The sequence below is a fragment of the Lotus japonicus genome, chromosome 5 (genome assembly GCF_012489685.1).
Source record: "Lotus japonicus ecotype B-129 chromosome 5, LjGifu_v1.2".
Classification (NCBI taxonomy): Eukaryota; Viridiplantae; Streptophyta; class Magnoliopsida; order Fabales; family Fabaceae; genus Lotus; species Lotus japonicus.
Window position 1 is genome coordinate 51,308,779 of NC_080045.1, and position 17,989 is coordinate 51,326,767.

Sequence of the window (17,989 nt, forward strand, 5' to 3'; positions counted from 1 at the left end):
TGCTTACTCTGTTCCTTATTAATATGCGTATTTCTTTATCATTTCCAATCAAATTTAACAGGTTTCTCATTTTTTTTATTAATGCATTGATTCCTCAGTTCCCTCAATTATCACATTTAGGGGTTGAAATATGTTGGGTTAGGCCAAACTTTGCCTAAATAGGCTTACTTAAAGAGATGATGGTATTGATAATGTTGGGCCAGCCCAACCTCTAACAAGAAAATCCAAAAAATAACACAAAAGGCCAAATTGGCAGAATAGTTTTATTTGAATTGTTTTGGGCTTTTAATTTTAAAATGTGGACATCATAATAGTGATTGAGTTTTGTTAAAAAAAACTCCATCTTCCTTGATAATTTTCTTTACTTTGAACCTTTTTACTCACTTGTTTAACACGCAGATAAAAAAAAAGCTCTGCTAGGGTTAGATACAAAGTGCAGCGCCGTTCTCCCCCTTGGGGGCTCCTCCCCCTTGGGGGCTCCTCCCCCTTGGGGGATCCTCCTCCGCTAGGGAGGTTCTTCTCCTGCTTATTAGGTAGGTCTTTTCTCCCACAATAGGTGGGTTTCTTCCACAGTAGGTGGATTTTCTACCCAAATAAGTGGGTTTGTCCTTGCTTTTTAGCTTTCCTGTTTTGCTGGCCACCACTCATCCGTTCATGCCTCCACCATGGCCGCCGCCATCGCTTCCACCAACCGCCGCGAGTTGTGTCGTAGTTCCAGGCTTGCCGCCGCCGTGGGTACTGCTATAACCCAGATCTGAGGCCTTCTTCATTTTCATCCATCTCTGAGTGGCCTAAGGTGATAAGGTATGGCTATGTTTTTCTCTGTTATGGAGGAACCTTTGCTACCGCCGCCGTGCCGCCACCGCCGCTGCGACCGTCTCCGCTGCCCTCCTCCCCTGTTATGCTCAGATCTACAGAACCCTCCTTTCCTGAATGTTGGTGCTGTTGACTAGGCTACCCTTAGTGCCTTGAAGTCATGTCTGGCTGCTTTGAAGAAGGCTCTTCAGAAGGCAACTCTGGCAGAGTCGTGAGTTGTACAGTTTGAGTGGTCGAGTATAAATGGTAGACACACACCACTCTAAATGTCTTTTTGACTTACTGATGTTTTCTGAGGATTGTAGAGTTTCTATAGTTCTCTTAGTTTCATTGATTATTGGTTCTAGCATGAGTGAGCCTTGGTTTAAAAAGTTTTAACTGTGTTGCTTTGTTGTATCACTCTTTGATGTTGTAAGTGAACTACTTTGAGTTCCCCCTTGTAGAGCCGTACAGGCATTAGGTTGGGCTCGTCTGAGCACCTCTTGTTTATGTTCATCTTGTAACATGTTGAGCATTCTGCTCATTATCAATGAAACTGTTCTCCTTTGACCAAAAAAAAAAAAAAAACCTTTTTACTCCTTTCACTTTTGTAATTTCAAGAGAGTATTAATGGAAAATTGGATTAGTGTCCTAACAAATTATTTTTCGAAAGCATAAATTGTATTGATATCAACTTGAGGAGATAAATATGATATACACCCTCCTCAAAGGGGATCAAAAAACATGATGAGTCATCAAAGGAAGCCTAAAACAGCCCACACCCGAAAAAAGAAGCTCCAAGGAATAATAGCCCCCAAAACCACTAAAATATCGTCCACTAAAAACCGCCAGTCGATCAACTAGGCCTAAAAAAACCCGAGAAAGCCCACAAAACCCACCCAACAACAGCAAAGCAAGCAGAAAAGGACCATCCAAAACAACCTCGACCCTCACGCTACAAGAGCTACAACAGCCTTCTCGCCAAGATTTGAGCCGCGATCTCACCTTGGGCAATGTCGTCTGCGCAATTGTACGTCAAGCCAAGGCGCTTCCCCAACAGAATGACACTTCACGCACGAGTCATAACGTCGTATGGATTTTGACAACTCCTCCGACAGGACCATCAACTCCTTGCATGTTGCACCACGCCGCCGCTATCCGAAGTCACCGGAGGGAAGCACGACATCGACTGACCCTTCTTCACGCTTCCCTTTATGAAGGTCTTATTAGGCTTGCCTCTTGGTCTGGGTAATTTCACAGCTTCTAGGGGTGGGGAAGGTATAGAAGAAGGCAAAGATAACCACGACAAGGATATCTGTGACCAGAGGCATCGTTGTACTCCTCCGCCCCAAGGCCGCCACCCTCTTCTTAAAAAGCAAATAACTCTTATGATTTTTAATGTTTTTTTGAAGGTAGGTTATATTTAATTTAATATAAATATAATTTTTAAGGATATATTTTAATATTTTAAAAACTTAAAAATTCTGTAATAAAATATTAAATAAAAATATCATAAAAGTGACTGTTCTTCTTGGTTGTATTACATGACCCTACATTTTCTTATTAAAGTTTGAAGAATTTTCTAATGTGGCCTACTTGGTATCGAGTCTAATGGGGCGGCCGCCGGCTTTGATTTTCCTTTTGTCCTCTGAAACTAATTATATGAAAGAATTAATGGTGTAGTTCACAAAAAAATTGACGTTGAATAATTAGTTTAGTAGAAAAAAATAAAATACGCTCATATTAATTTCATTCTTTCATGTATGATGAAAATAGATTAGACTACCAATATGGGTCTATAAACTAGCTTATATTAGAGTTAGATCAAACTAAGCCAAATTAATGAAATTATAAATAGATAAGATCAATGATTTTCTAAAAACTTATCTAGTTAAAAAATCGAACTTAAGCTACTTAGAAAATATTGCATGTCAAACTGACCGGCCTATTTAAATAAACAAAACTAATATAAATTTATTTTATTATTTTTACATTGATTTTTAATTATAATATCTTAAAGTTGTCTACTTATTGACTTATTTCTATATTTAAATATGTTAGACAATATAATGATTTAACCATTTAAACCTCTCTAGAAAGTGACTGATGATCTATTTACTGATATAATGATATTAATTAATAAGTTTTAGCTTTTTTTTTTTTTAGGGAGAGCCTAAACCGGACAACTTCATAGAGGAAACTACACATGGGTAGCTCAGGGGAACGAAATACCCACAACATCATACAAAAGTAAGTTGGAACAACTAAGCGGAGGACTCTCCAACACACGATTCCCAAGCCCTAAGTCACGAGTCAAACCCACTAAGCAATCAGCAACCTGATTAACCTCCCAACAAACATGAACGCACAGAAACTCCCAATTCATCTCCTTCCCAGCTCGAATTTATTGACAAGGCCAACATAGACCTATAAGTTTGTTGACTTTTTTTATAAACAAGTTTATTGACATATTGGTTTTTTGAATTTTCTTAAAACAAAATTGATTTAAAGAGAGTGGCGTGGCCAAAGTCAAGAAGCGTGTTTTTTGGTTTTTGTTTTTTTCCCTTGTGAAAGTGAAACAGAACTGAACCTTCTTCGTATGACAGTGACATTCATAAATTGGTGGAAAGAAAAGAGCAATAATTGATACCTATCCAAATTTCTATGAAAATTTTCGTCGTGTTTAATTTTTATTCCACTCTAAATCTAACTAGTAATTACAACTTTTAATGTGAGATTCAAAACTATGTCAATTTTTTTAGAAGTATATAGTGCAATATATATTATGTGGTTCACTCAAATATTAGAATTTAGAACAAAAACAAATGCATTTGAGGACCCTAATATTGAATGAAGCACAATCTTACAAGGAAATCACCACATTTGCTTGCGTCCATGAGAGGCAACATGGGGAGTGTCGTTTAGGGCCCTACCATTTTCCTATATGAAAAATAGTACAAACATACTGCGGAATATTCCACCTTCCTTCTATTAGATTCCAACATTAAACCTTCACATTTCAACTTGTTATTTTTAATCACATGTGCTGTATACTTCCTGCAAGAAATAATAATATAAAACTACTATACATAGCAAGAAAATTAGGAGATTAATGTATGAAATGTTTGTTGCTCTCCAACAAATGTCTTTGCCGTGTGTAACTCTTAGTCATTTGTTATGCATGCACTTATCATCGCACTTAAAGAATCCTGACCATTTGATAAGAATTAAATAGTTCAAATTTAAAGAATGTATCTTACATATGATTTGTAAATTTGAAAGTTGAATTATCTGATCTTCATTTGTTAATTGAAACCCAATTATATCTGCACCAAGAATTGAATGCAGTCAAGCTGGACCTTTTGTTTCCTCATACTCTCATAAATTAGGGTTAATAGTCAAATTAGTACATGAGTTTATAAGTGAGTTTGATTTTATTCCCTTTGATGAAAAATGACGTCTAGTGGCAGTAAAAAACCGCAACTAAACACCATTTTTCCTCAGATGAACTAAAATCAAGCTTGCTTATAAATTTAGATATTAATTTGACCATTAACCCCATATATTATTTCGGTGAATTCAAATTAAAAAAACTAAACAAAAAGCTAATGACATGTATAACAAAGATTCCATCATTTCAGGAGGATCAATAAGCTCTATGAAATCACGTTGCATATAGGTTTTGATACCAGCGAGGGAATCAACTGGGTAGTTAGTATATCTAAGAATATGTTCAAGACAGAGTTCCCAATCAAACAACAAAAGCCGATGGACATCAATAAAATTACTAGCAAAAGCTCACATGTGAAGTATTTTTCAATTTAATAAACACTTTTTTTCTAATAATTTTCTTTTTCTTTATATTTTTACACTCAACCCTAAGGGCTGAGATTAATATAAAAAAATTAAGTAGTATCTATGCAATTATATTAAATCTTATAATTAAATTCTAAATTTCTTTATTTTGGCTTATTTCTACTCCTATTTAATTGTAATCTAACATCAATGTAAGTTTTTTGCAAGACATCAATCTCGTATATCTCATCACTAAAATAATTTAATAAATACGTAGAAGGTAAGAATTTAGACTCATATATTGTTATTAATACATTTGTCTGTTGTCAATAATCATTGGAATGAAGGCAAAATGATTTACAATAATAATAGAGTAAAATATGGACTCTGGTTTTGGAGTATGCGTAGGAGCCAATTCACTTGCAAGTTGCAACTAACACCCACGGAAACTATAAGAAAGAGATAACCATGTCTTAATCAACAACAACAAAGCTAATAATTCAAAGGATGAGACCAATCCACAACAACCGAATACTTTTACGCAAAGTCGTTAGAGCTTAGGCTATATAAATATTTTTTTTCTTTAACCTTCAAATGAGATAACATAAATAATATTAAAGTAGTTTTAAAATGAAATACATATTTTAAACTGATAATTTGATTTATCAATAATGTGGTTATCTGTGTAGAAGAGAGTTATAACTCTGATTTCTTAAATGTGCGTTCAAATCCGTCTATTATCGTCATTGTCATAAGCTACGGGTTTAGCCCAACTCAAAAAAAATTGTTTCCGTTAATGGTACATCGTCAGTGTATCAAAACTAATCTCTTTAATTTATAATTTTTAGGTGAATATTTTTCATATTTTGGTATAAAAAAAAGCTAATAAAAAAATATATTATCTGGAATTTCTAAAAGTTGCAAATGATGATAAAAGAAAAGCTATTGTGAAAAAGAAAGGAAAGATCAAAGATGAATGAAACTGAAGTTTTAAAGTAAAAGGTAACCTCATATTAATCAATATATAATAAAACTCAAACAAATTAAATTAAATTAAAGTTAAAGCAGAGCACCACCACCACCACTGCAAAATTCCAAACAGCCTTGTTGAAGAGAAGAAGAGAGAAGAGGAAGGAGAAAGTTGAAGACTTTTTCCCTTGTTTTTGCTGAAACCAACCTCTCTCTTCTTCTCTCTCTTCTGGGTCTCCGTTCAACCCAACAAATTCAACAAACCACCACAGGGACTCTCAAGGCTTCTTCTTCTTCTTCTTCTTCTTCTTCTTCTTCTTCTGTGGTGCTTTGTGGGGATGTTTGGGTGTTGGTGTTCTTGCTGGGAGTGGGACAGTGTCCCTGAATTCTATGATCCTGACACACCACCCTTTTCTCTGCCTTCACCTCTTCCACACTGGCCACAAGGTATGTTCATGTTCTAAAACATTGAAATTTCAAACAAGCTTTTGGTTTCTTTTCTGGGTTGTTAATCAATTGGTTTCCCTTAACAAGAATACAAATAGAATTGGATTGTGTGCAAATAGAGACCTTTGTGTAGTTTTATTGATCAAATCAAAGGTGAAAATAGACTACTTTTGTACCTATAGATATATTGTCTTTGAAAAGCTTTTTTATTCTATTGATTTTTCAGAGATATTCATGAACCATAGTTTCAGGCTGGTGGAATTTTTTTAACTGGGGGGTAGGTGCAAAATTGGGGTAAACTGGATAAATTATTGGATAAGATTTGAGATTTTTTACTTTTTATGTGTACTTACTTACCTTATGTGGTTCATTCTATGATATGTTTTGGAAACAATTATTTACTTGCAATTAATGTTAGTGAATTTACATTTTCTGGTTATTGATTACAGTCTTTATTATTTTAATTCTAAGGTTGTTGAGAAAAGCTACCTTCAAACTGTGGAAGTCTGGCTGCTATGTAGAAAACAAAAAAAAGAAGAGAGTTCTTGTACTGTTTCTTATTTTGATTTGATTGAATGAGTGGGCATTAGCATTAATCAACAATGCTCTTCCCTGAAAGTTGTTTTGATTATTTCCACGGTTTTCTCATTTACCATGCATCATCAGTTATTGTTATGCCTCTCCACAGGTTGTTAAAAGAACTTGTTTTTTTAGAGGAAAAAACAATGACATTACCATTTTAACTCTGCAATCAAAATTTCTTACCTTGACTTCGCACTACAAATGTCTTGTACTCCAATCAATATTTCTTATCTTGACTTCAAAGACAATATGTCATGCCAACTATTGTGCTGCTTTTACATCTGATGCCGTTGATGGATGTTTGTTTGTATTTGAGAGTTGAGCAATGCTAATTCATCACTGCAGAACTTTGCGTAGAACTTGCAGTTATTGAAACTCTCTACCATAAAACGCTAGCCTTAATATGTACTTTTGCTTATTATGCATCAAGTAAGCATCTTTACTGCATACTTGGAGAGTGTAATGTATTACGGCTGTCTTACTCTTACTACAGACATCAAAATTGAATTCTTGTGATCAATAGTCTTTTAATTTTGTTTGATTCTATTTGATATTCTGTGGCTGTGATGTCAAATGTTTGTGGCTTAATTATGTTATTTATCTTATCTAAGCCTTTGAACCATCTGATCAGGTAGTGGTTTCGCGAGCGGAAGAATATGCCTTGGAGAAATCGAAGTTTCAAAAGTGAACAAGTTTGAGAGAGTTTGGACTTCCACACATTTGCATGGAAAACCACAGGGTTTCGCATTTTATAGACCTTTGGAGGTTCCTGATGGTTTTCTCTGCCTTGGTCATTACTGCCAGTCCAATGAACAGCCATTTAGAGGATATGTTCTTGTGGCCCGTGAAACTCCTACTGAACCTGAACCTGATTGTTCCGATGGCACTGTGTTAAAATCTCCAGCTCTAGAAAAGCCACTTAACTATTCATTAATTTGGAGCTTGGATTCACATGATGATTGTGCTTACTTTTGGTTACCAAACCCTCCAATGGGCTACAAAGCCATGGGCATAGTAGTTACTAGCAATCCAAATGAACCAGAAGTTGATGAAGTTCGATGTGTTCGAGCAGATCTAACACAAACTTGTGAGACTTCTGATCTATTACTTTCAATAAAGTCAAAATATTCCAAAAATCCATTCCAGGTTTGGAAGACACAACCCTGTGATAGAGGTATGATGGCTAGAGGCGTATCTGTTGGGACATTCTTTTGTGGCACCTATTTTGATTCTGAACAAGTGACGGATATTGCGTGCTTGAAGAATCTTGATTCTTCCCTGCATGCCATGCCAAATTTGAACCAGATTCATGCACTTATCGAGCATTACGGGCCCACTGTGTATTTTCATCCTGATGAGATATACTTGCCGTCGTCAGTGCAATGGTTTTTTAAGAATGGAGCAGTTTTGTGTTCAGCAGGCAGTGAGAAGGGTAAATGTATAGATTGCGAGGGAACGGTTTTACCTATTGGAGGAACAAATGATGGTGCCTTTTGGATCGATTTGCCTAGCGATGAGGATGCAAAAAATAATCTAAAGAAGGGAAACATAGAGAGTGCAAAACTATATGTTCATGTCAAACCAGCATTGGGAGGAGCCTTTACTGATATTGCGATGTGGGTTTTTTGCCCCTTCAATGGACCTGCCACACTTAAAGTTTCATTGATGAACATTGAGATGAATAAGATCGGTGAACATGTGAGTGATTGGGAGCACTTCACCCTTCGCGTAAGCAACTTCTCCGGTGAGCTTTGGTCTGTGTTTTTCTCTGAGCATAGCGGCGGAAAATGGATAGATGCATTTGATTTGGAGTTTATTAAGGGGAACAAACCAATTGTTTATTCATCAAAACATGGCCATGCTAGCTACCCTCATGCCGGGACATACCTTCAGGGATCATCCAAATTTGGAATAGGGGTACGCAACGACGCAGCTCGAAGTAAATTTATTGTGGATTCAAGCATTAAATATCAGATTGTTGCGGCTGAGTATCTTGGTGTTGGAGTTGTTACTGAACCATGTTGGTTGCAGTATATGAGAGAGTGGGGTCCTACCATTGTATATGATTCACGTTCTGAAATAGAGAAGATAATAGACCTGCTTCCAGTATTTGTCAGATTTTCCGTGGAGAACTTGATTGAATTGTTTCCTACAGAGCTTTATGGGGAGGAGGGGCCAACAGGTCCCAAGGAGAAGGACAATTGGCTAGGAGATGAGTATTGCTAGTTCTGCTTTAATGCTACCAGCTTTGGCTGTTTTACTCTGCTACTAGCCATGTCTTGGAAGCTCTTGACCTGGTTTCTGTGTCTGGGATCGGGATCCTCTGAGGTGGAAACTTCACATGACACTATCATGTTGAAATTGTGTTTATATCTCTCTTCATAAGTATTAAATAGGTGGAACCTTCTGAATATTTATGATGAGAAAGATAGACCAGTGTTTCACTTGATATTGTTAAGTGAAATGAGAAGATCTTAATCCCTGTGTCACTGAGGGCGAGGTGAAGGGGACCAAGTGATCATCATCTTCATGAATCAACTGTATAGGAGGTGTACCTCACACGGTAGCAACTTGTGTCATTCTTCTTGGAGGCTTGAAAAACAATGTCTGATTTTCGAGTTTCTTAAAAAGAATATGTTATATATACAACTATAGAAAGAACTACGAACGTGTACAAGGTAGGGTTATTGTTTGTATATACATTTCTGGTTTCATTGTAAGATAATCTTGTTGCCAGTGCTTGGTGGGAGACATAAAAGTTTTGATTAGTATTCCAAGTATTGCTGGTCATGGAGCAGGAATGTGTATGATTCAGTGTGGTTATATCAACTTGCATTTGTTTGCTTGGAAACTTTTCTGGATATGTTCTGTCTCACTAACTTTTCAACATATGATCTGGTGAAAGGAATGCAATAAGGCCATAACTTCAAAACACAACAATAACCGTAAAACAGGACTATCTGAAGATTTGTGGATGAAATGAGGCTCTATTGCAATAATAAGTCACCACTCAACATCGCTCATAATCTAGTACATCATGATATAATTAAGCATATTGAAATAGATAGGCACTTCAGTCAAGACACACTAGAGAGTGGCTTGATATGTACTTCATACATGTCCTCTCAAAGCTAACTGGAAGACATTTTCACTATAGGCCTAATTAGCCACAATTGTATAGTTTCATTTTTGGTCTGTATGGTGGTAATTTCTAGTTTATCTTTTATTTACTTTTTGTATTTAAACTCTTATATGAGAGAATCATTATTTTATTCCTATTTGCTAAATTAGTCTGACTTATGTATATATTCACAGTAAATAACTTAGATTTAAAATTATGTTGGTTTACGTTCAAAAAAATAATTATGTTGGTTTAAATAAACTTTGATAGAATTAATTTTAAAATAATAAATTTGTTATTGAGAATGATGTGTAATAGTTTTAAAAAATGAATATTAATTGGATAGAATAAAATAAAATCACTTTTAGGGACAAAATTACAAAAATCAGCAAAAGATGATAGACATAATATAAATGTGGAGTTTCAACACGGATTATATTGTACACTCTTGATATAATTTTTCTTAACGGGAAAAGTAGCTATAACATATTTTTTCTAAACACTTTTTTGGTCCAAAAAAACACACTTTTTAAAACGTGTAAAATACTCAACAAAAAAAAACACATGTCGCCATACATGCTAACAATGGTAACGAAAAAAATGTATCTAAACAGCCTTTATATAAATTCCAAGATTTTAAAAGTCATTCTGTGAAGTTGGGGTCCCAACACAAACAGCAGATATCCATGAAGTCGGAAATTTACCCATGCCTATAAATAAACACCTAATAAAGATTTCCTCATGCCTAAAGAAAAGCTATTAGCATCCTAGCGCACAAAAAGAAACATTCCTATTTCATTTTTTTTGGGAGGAACATTTCTGTTTCATCCACAAATGATTTTGGATATGGGCATAATCCATTTACAAAAAACAAATTAGTTTATATATGGACAGCTTAAATATCCTTTAGGTTGCCACATTCCTAACTCTTCTTCAAATCTTCCCACCTTATCTCATGTGCACATTCCCCACAAACTGTACTTTTACCAAATTTTACTCCTTGACTTCGAAGTGTCAACAAATGCGCAAGGTTGGTGCATTTCCGCGTTGAGAAACGTCTGGCTAGTCTTGGTGAGAGGATGCGGGTCTCTGATACATGCGGCTTTGCCACCGCCACTTCTGGCTTTTGATCAGGCATAGACTCATCGAGCGGTACTCTTTGCACTTCTTCCCACTCCATTGATTTACGATACACCTCCCAAGCCATATCTTGCTCCTCTTTTGACAGCTTTTCCTCTTCATTTTCTTGTAACAAGGTTTCATGTTCATGATAATTGGCAATCCACCTATTATACAAAAAATCCGTCAGCTGATCAAAATAATTTAGAGAAAGTAAATAAATATTTTTTACTGCTGATTCCAGTACATATCAAGTCTGTCACTTGACTAATGATGTATACTACTGCAAAACCAGTCAAGGATCTCAAACTTCATGTCATTTTGGATGCAGATTGGGCATTGAACAGGACATGTACTTTGTCAGGGAAAAAGTTCAGGCGAAAGCTCTCATTGTAGTTCATGTCCTAGCACATGAACAGCTAGCAGATATCCTCACTGTTAGAATTTGGGAGGTCTAACTCTACGCCAAAAGCAAGTAATTTCCTCACTATTAGAGCTAGTTACAGTTTGTTACAGCTGACAACTAATTAGGAACTAAGTTATACAACAGTAACTAATTGTTCAACTAGGATTACTCCTACCTTGTTGCTAACCCACCTAGAACCTACATCTCACAAACAGGCCTTGACTGACCCTAACTGGACAGCAGCTATGCAGTGCAGCAGGAATTTAATGCATTAGACAAAGCACTCACTTTGTAAAATGGGTCCTCTTAGTATATCTTTTTTTTGAACTCACATCGAGCTTAGGAAATTGTTTTTATGTTTTCATTGTATAGAAACTAACTTGTCTTGACTTGAGAGTGTGTTTGTGTCTGTGTGTATGCGGTGTCCCTGTGTCCTACTTTTTGGAGGTTAGTCGTGTCGGGGTGTCGGTATCGCAGAGTCGTGTCAAAATCAGTGCTTCATAGGTTGCAAGTGGGTTTTTCGAGTTAAGGAGAGGCTTGTTGCCAAGGGTTTTTATCAACAAAAACGATTTGATTTCTCATAAACATTTTATCCGGTTGTTCAAAAACCTAGGATTTTTAGGACTGTTCTTTCGATTGCTGTTTCTATAAGGTGGCAGGTACAGCAGATTGATATTAATAATGCCCTTCTAAATGGCATTCTCACAGAGGATGTGCATGCAACAATCTCCTGGCTTTGAATCACCTGATAAGACTCTGATTTGCAAGCTTAAAAGGGCTCTTTATGGCCTCAAACAAACCCTTGTGGCTCGATCCAGCACTGAGACCGAGTATAGGTCTCTTGCAAACACTGCTGCTGAAATATTACGGCTGGAATCACTACTTACTGAGCTTCAGATTCCTTATACTGTTCAACACATCTATTGTGAAACCAAAGCACGGTTCTCCTAGCTCACAGTCCCATTCTTCATGCAAGATCAAAGCACAATAGCATGGCTTGTTTGGTATCTTTGCCGATCACAACTTGGGTTTTGGTTGGATCATGACATTTTTGTTGTCAATGATCAAGTATGTTGCCAATAAAAAACTCCTATACACTCATTTTTACATAGATTCACCACTAAACAAGATCGAGAGTTAAAAGAAAATGTACTGCCATAACATACAAGATACCGTAAAACTCAAACAGAAAAAGACAGTCATGAAAAGAGACTCAATGAAGCAAATGCCGGAAATCAAGAGAACCTACCGTGGATGATGCTGGCTAAGTAAGCTTTCCATTAACTTATCAGAAGAACTGCTTCCATTTGAATGTGGCACTGTTTGTTTCAGTGAATGCCCAGCCAAAATTGGGTTAATTTGATCACAAGTATGCCCATTTTCTTGATCAAGTTCAGCCAAAGTCTCAGGGTTCTCATCATCACCAAACTCGAAGAGATGCAACATTTCTTCTTTAGATATGGTCCTATGAACCTGTTGTCTATCGACCACTCTAGCAGCAAGCCCCTCCTTTGTTACCTATTGAGACCATCTCCACGCATTAGAAAAAATGACAAACTAAAAATAGAAGCACAGCATGTTGTATTACCTGGCGTTTATATATTTTCTCTTCCATAGTTCCATGAGCCAGAAGTCGATAAGCAAACACTGGCTTTTTCTGCCCATACCTGAAAATATGAAAATTATTTTGATTTCAGCAACATTGTTTGCCAATTGATACATATGAAATGATTTGTAAATGGTGAAATATAAAACATGTATCCTTTTGACTTATTAAGATCTTTCCAGTGTGCACAGTCAAATAATGTAGAATCATGGTGCATATGAATGAACCACCGAACCACCTAATTCCCCACATTGTCAGCAATGGTTTCGTGAGAATTATAGAATATATATGAAAGTAGTTCAATGTGGAAGATTCAACACTTTTAGACAATATAACTATGTAGTAATTGCGTAGTGTTAAAACCATTCATGTGTATGAGTGTATCACTTTACAGTTGAAGCAACCGGGAGAGTTGGTTTGTGACGGTTTCGGAGCCTCAACGATAAAATGACCTAGATTTTCATCCTTGTCACCTCCTTTTTTCGAGATAAAAATAGATTTTATAAGGTGAGTTTGTGCATTGACATTATCAACGCTTCAACCCGAAAGGAATCTTGCCTGAAGGCTCATGACAATTACATTATCTATGAGATAAGAACTCTATTTGACATCTTTTTCCTAGTTATTAAGAAGATTCCAAGTTCCTACTAAAATAAAAAAGATGATAATATAACCTCGCCAAGAAACAAAATATACAAACAGATGCGAATAAAAAAAGTTAACTAGGCAAATATCAGCCCTTCACATATTTGTAAGGAAAACCTCTCTAAAAAGACCGTGAGCTTTACACCAAGTAGAAGCCAAACACCATTTTCAGTTTTTACAATGGGACTGTTCACCCGAAGAATTCTTCCTAAAGGTGGACATTGCATTGCATCCAATTAGAAATCATTCACCTACCAATATTCTTTCAAAAATTTATTCCTACTTTGACTGCTCCAATTGACGGTATCAAAGTATACTTTATGACAAGTACTTCCAACCAGAACAAATATCATTTTGATTAAGGGAAAAATTAACAGGAGCTTACCTCCAAGCTCGATAGATAGCCTGCAGATCATATGTTGGATTCCAAGAACCATCAACTATAACGACACGGTTAGCTGCATGGAGATTAATACCCAAAGAACCTGCTCTTGTTGAAATCAGCGTGCATTTAACCCTCCTATTTAAGGGTTCATTAAATTTTTCAACAAGCTTCTGCCTTTCTGAGCTCTCTGTCCTTCCATCCAGCCTGGAAGCCAGATAAATAGTTAAAATATGATGAATCTAATTTCAAAGTACTACAACAGTTGAAAGTTTCTACACATATCATTTTAGTGCAGCTTGAGATGAAATCAATACAGATGGGAAGAAATATATGAAACAGTACAAGACATACAGATTGCAGAAGCCCTAATTTGATACATAAAATTTTATAAATGTTGAATAATAAATAATCAGAAAAAAAAAATCCATGTGCAAAGAACATTTGAATGCAAAATCCCAAAGTTTGCATTCATACATATATTTCGTGGGATAATAAAGATAGATGAATCTTATTACTCCTTTTCTTAAAAGCTGGTCAGCAATAAAAAGCGTAGATTTCGATACATTATATGACTGAATAATTAACCAACTTATTCATTACATTTATATTAAAAAGTTTCATTTTGGGATTTTATCAGAATCTTTCCACTAAGGTCTGTTTTGAAAACAAAAATTAAAAAAAGAACAAAATATTTGCAAACTATCGTGAATAATCTGGGTCTGCCAATTGAAATATTGAAATAACAGTGTTAAAATATCTAACAGCGATTATCACTGGGGGAAAGAGACAGATCATCCCCAGACTTATAGAACAATGATGCCCACAGATGAAAGTATTAACTGAATAAACTCCCAACCATACACAAAATACAAGTTAAAAATAAAAATAATCAGTAACACAAAAATCAGAAAATTAAATTTAAAAATCTTAACCCACCTATACCAATCTTTTCCCTTCTTCCAAAGCTTCCCTTGTTTGCCACGTCGTGGTATCCTTGAGAGATAAAGTTCTATGAGGTCTAGGGTTGGTATGCTCTGACTAAAAACCAATACCTTATCGCCCACATCAGAACTCATGGTTAGTATATCTATCAGCAAAACCATTTTGCCACTTTGATCAAGCTCTTTATAAATTTTTCCATGAAGAAGATCATTCCACCATCCCTGAAAATTGTTAAATAAGACACATCACCACCGAAAGCATCTTTGTCAAAAGCACAATTCATACCAACTTACCAAGTGATCTATCTGATGATTCACGCAAGTTAATATTGCAATATTAGTATCAACTAAAGTTCCCAACATCGAATTTAAAAATCTGAATCAAATTGAAAGGATCAACTAAAGTATTATAACATTAATTAATTTTGTTTCTTTTCATACCTTTACGAAAAAGCCATCACCATCCTTCCTTGGCATGAATTGATTTGTCTCCTTCATCTTCTCTGTAAGGTAACAAGTTGTCAAAAATATAAAGAATTAAATTCATGATACGAAGAACGAATGCCGTTAAGAACATTTAAAATAATCAAAGGATTATGGTTATCAAGAAAGGTGAATATATGTTTTACTACTAGTTGATGACTTCTACAAAACAGGAAGAGAAACGAAAGGCATGCGTGCACGGGTGTACTGAATCACACAACAAATACAAAGTTTACCAAAAACACTAATGATGTATTTACATGATACTGTACATCTATAACTATCCTATTCACATAAATTTTATCAGCTTCCATAAATATGCTGTACCTTATCATTGAACAGAAACTCAAAATTCATTCTTGTTTTTTCTTTTTGTTAACAAACACTTGAATTTTTCATGTCAGAGCAAAACTCCTAATTGGGATATATTAAAAGACTCATCAAACTATTCAACCTTTTGGAAGCGCAATAGGGCACAGCTGAGTTAAGCTTGGACATCTAGATTTTATGGTTCATAAATTATAAAAATTCCAAACGGAACAAATATGCCACTGGAATTATGTTTTTAAAGCTTTCAAATGTTCTTACTACTAAAAAATACCACTCATAAAATGACAAAGGTAAGTGATATCATGACATTTGAAAAGCAAATAAGAAACCTGTTAAAATACAAAGGTAAGTCCAAAAAAACACTCATGGCATACAGACAAAGAATTCAATCAATTAATAATTATCTTAATCAATAATAACATGAAATGATGGAAGCAAGCAATAAGAGTAAGGGCCTATATATCGATATGCATAATACTACCTCCAGCAAGCACATTAGAATCAGAATTTTCATCACTAGAGCTATCATCAACAAGAAAATTCTCAACAGCATCTTCATGTCTTACACGCTCCTTCTCTTCTTTTGTCAATTGCAAGATCCCAGGGTGGTTCCATATCTACTAGAGACAAGAAGTTTCTGTATCATCATAATGCACTAAAACAAGATAGGAAACATTCATAATTTAACAACACAAAAGATTCACGGGCCATTCATTTTCTGTGCAAAAGTTATATCATTTGAAAAATCATACAAAATTAATACAAAATAATTAGGGAATATTGAAAACTGTTAAATAACATCAACACATTAAATTTAGAGTTCAATTTTCATTCATTTTTTTACACTGACATCCAATCATTTCATGCCACATCAGCTTAAACGGTTACATGATTTATTATTTTAGTTAAAAATAAATTTTATTTTCTAACGTGACAAACAACCATCGGATGTCAGTGTAAAAAAGTTTCACACTGGTTGAAATGTGGGCTGCTATGGTCAGAAACAAACTCAATGCGGGTGACTCCCACGGTTGATTTTGAGGGGGGAACTGGGGTAGCATTAGAGTATACGGGTACCATGTACCAAGTGTACTAGATCTTACAGGAAGTTATGGTTGTTAGAGTTTATTAGCTGAACTGTTAGTTGTTGCTGGCTGCCATCAACGGTAATCAGAGTTGTTATCTTATATATGCAATGTAATAGTTTGCTACTCTTATATATGAGACTCAATAGTTGATTTAGAAACAATACAACCATTATCTCTCTCTCTCTCTCACACACACATTATAAGTAACTTCAACAGCCATTAAAAAAATATCAAACAAACACTAAACTTCCTTAACTCCTATACTTTCCTTATTATCAAATTGCTCCTACATCTTGGAAGCACCTCATTTTCTTATTTTCAGGCTAAGATAACTAAATTCATTACCGAGTTCTTCAAAGGCACACTTACCCGAGCCAGTGCCTGGTAACCAGCAAAGAAACTTCTTTTTCTTAACTGTTCATGATGCGCCCTGACATTAGTGAACCCATGCACATCAAGGAATCTCTTGTACAATTTCCTTTGTAGGGGAGAAAGCTTGACTGTTATAACAAAGACAGTTTTGGGCGGTAGATCCTTTTTCACAACATTCATGTCCATTCTTTGGACAAAGCCTTTTAACTCTTCATAAAGGATATGAGACCTTTGGTTCATAATTTTTACATCAGTCTGAGTTGAGTTAGTGTGCTGACCATTCTCTATAGGGTTTTGGAAGCTGCACATACAGGAAAATACTTTCAGAGAAACATATATGATAAATCAAAGTATCAGAACAGTGAGTAAAAAAGCCTTGCCGGTTCCTAAATTCATGACTGCTTCCAAGAAATCCTTCTCGTACAAAATCAACCATCTATTTCAGATAAAATGTTGAAGAGTCAAAGACTGTGTGAACCAACTTAATGATCTATGGTTTGTAACTTCTATGCAAACTTACACAATAATATTCCATGAGATTGTTTTGAAGAGGTGATCCAGTAAGCGCAATTCTTCTCTGGCATTTTACTTGCTTCAAAGCTTGAGTTACGTCAGCCTTGGTATTTTTTATCATATGGGCCTCATCACAGACAAGAATATCAGGCCCGTCCTGCAGTTACATGTAAGAAATTTCAATGGAATGCAATAACAAAAGACACGGATTAGAATAAAATGTTCAGGAGTCCTAATTCAGTCAATAATCTATTACTGAGTTCACAAAATGTGCCACTACGTAGTTTGGCGTCTTCTGTTTACGCGTCTTTAGTTTCCGCTGGCTGTCTCACACTCTCACTATTTAAGTATGCTTGTCCTCTCTTCTGTGGTGACCATATTCACTTCTTGCC

General features: G+C 35.5%; 2 protein-coding genes across 3 annotated transcripts in view; one reads left to right on the forward strand and one right to left on the reverse strand.

Moving 5' to 3' along the window:
• Nucleotides 1-5,628: 5,628 nt before the first annotated feature.
• On the forward strand, nt 5,629-9,439 carry LOC130717220 (hypothetical protein At1g04090). Its single transcript, XM_057567368.1, has 2 exons — nt 5,629-6,006; nt 7,220-9,439. Exons 1-2 carry the CDS (start codon nt 5,898-5,900, stop codon nt 8,812-8,814), a joined length of 1,704 nt encoding a protein of 567 aa, XP_057423351.1. The 5' UTR covers nt 5,629-5,897; the 3' UTR covers nt 8,815-9,439.
• An 873-nt stretch (nt 9,440-10,312) lies between these two features.
• Nucleotides 10,313-17,989, reverse strand: part of LOC130720837 (protein CHROMATIN REMODELING 20) — a 28,645-nt gene continuing 20,968 nt past the window's right edge. For both annotated transcript variants that reach the window (XM_057571538.1, XM_057571539.1), the window contains 10 exons: nt 17,605-17,754; nt 17,465-17,520; nt 17,082-17,385; nt 16,106-16,241; nt 15,253-15,314; nt 14,807-15,033; nt 13,871-14,074; nt 12,823-12,901; nt 12,484-12,752; nt 10,313-10,995 (listed from right to left, as the gene is read on the reverse strand). In XM_057571538.1, coding sequence (XP_057427521.1) covers nt 10,632-10,995; nt 12,484-12,752; nt 12,823-12,901; nt 13,871-14,074; nt 14,807-15,033; nt 15,253-15,314; nt 16,106-16,241; nt 17,082-17,385; nt 17,465-17,520; nt 17,605-17,754 — 1,851 coding nt within the window. In that variant the 3' untranslated portion in view covers nt 10,313-10,631. The remainder of the gene's footprint in view (nt 10,996-12,483; nt 12,753-12,822; nt 12,902-13,870; nt 14,075-14,806; nt 15,034-15,252; nt 15,315-16,105; nt 16,242-17,081; nt 17,386-17,464; nt 17,521-17,604; nt 17,755-17,989) is intronic.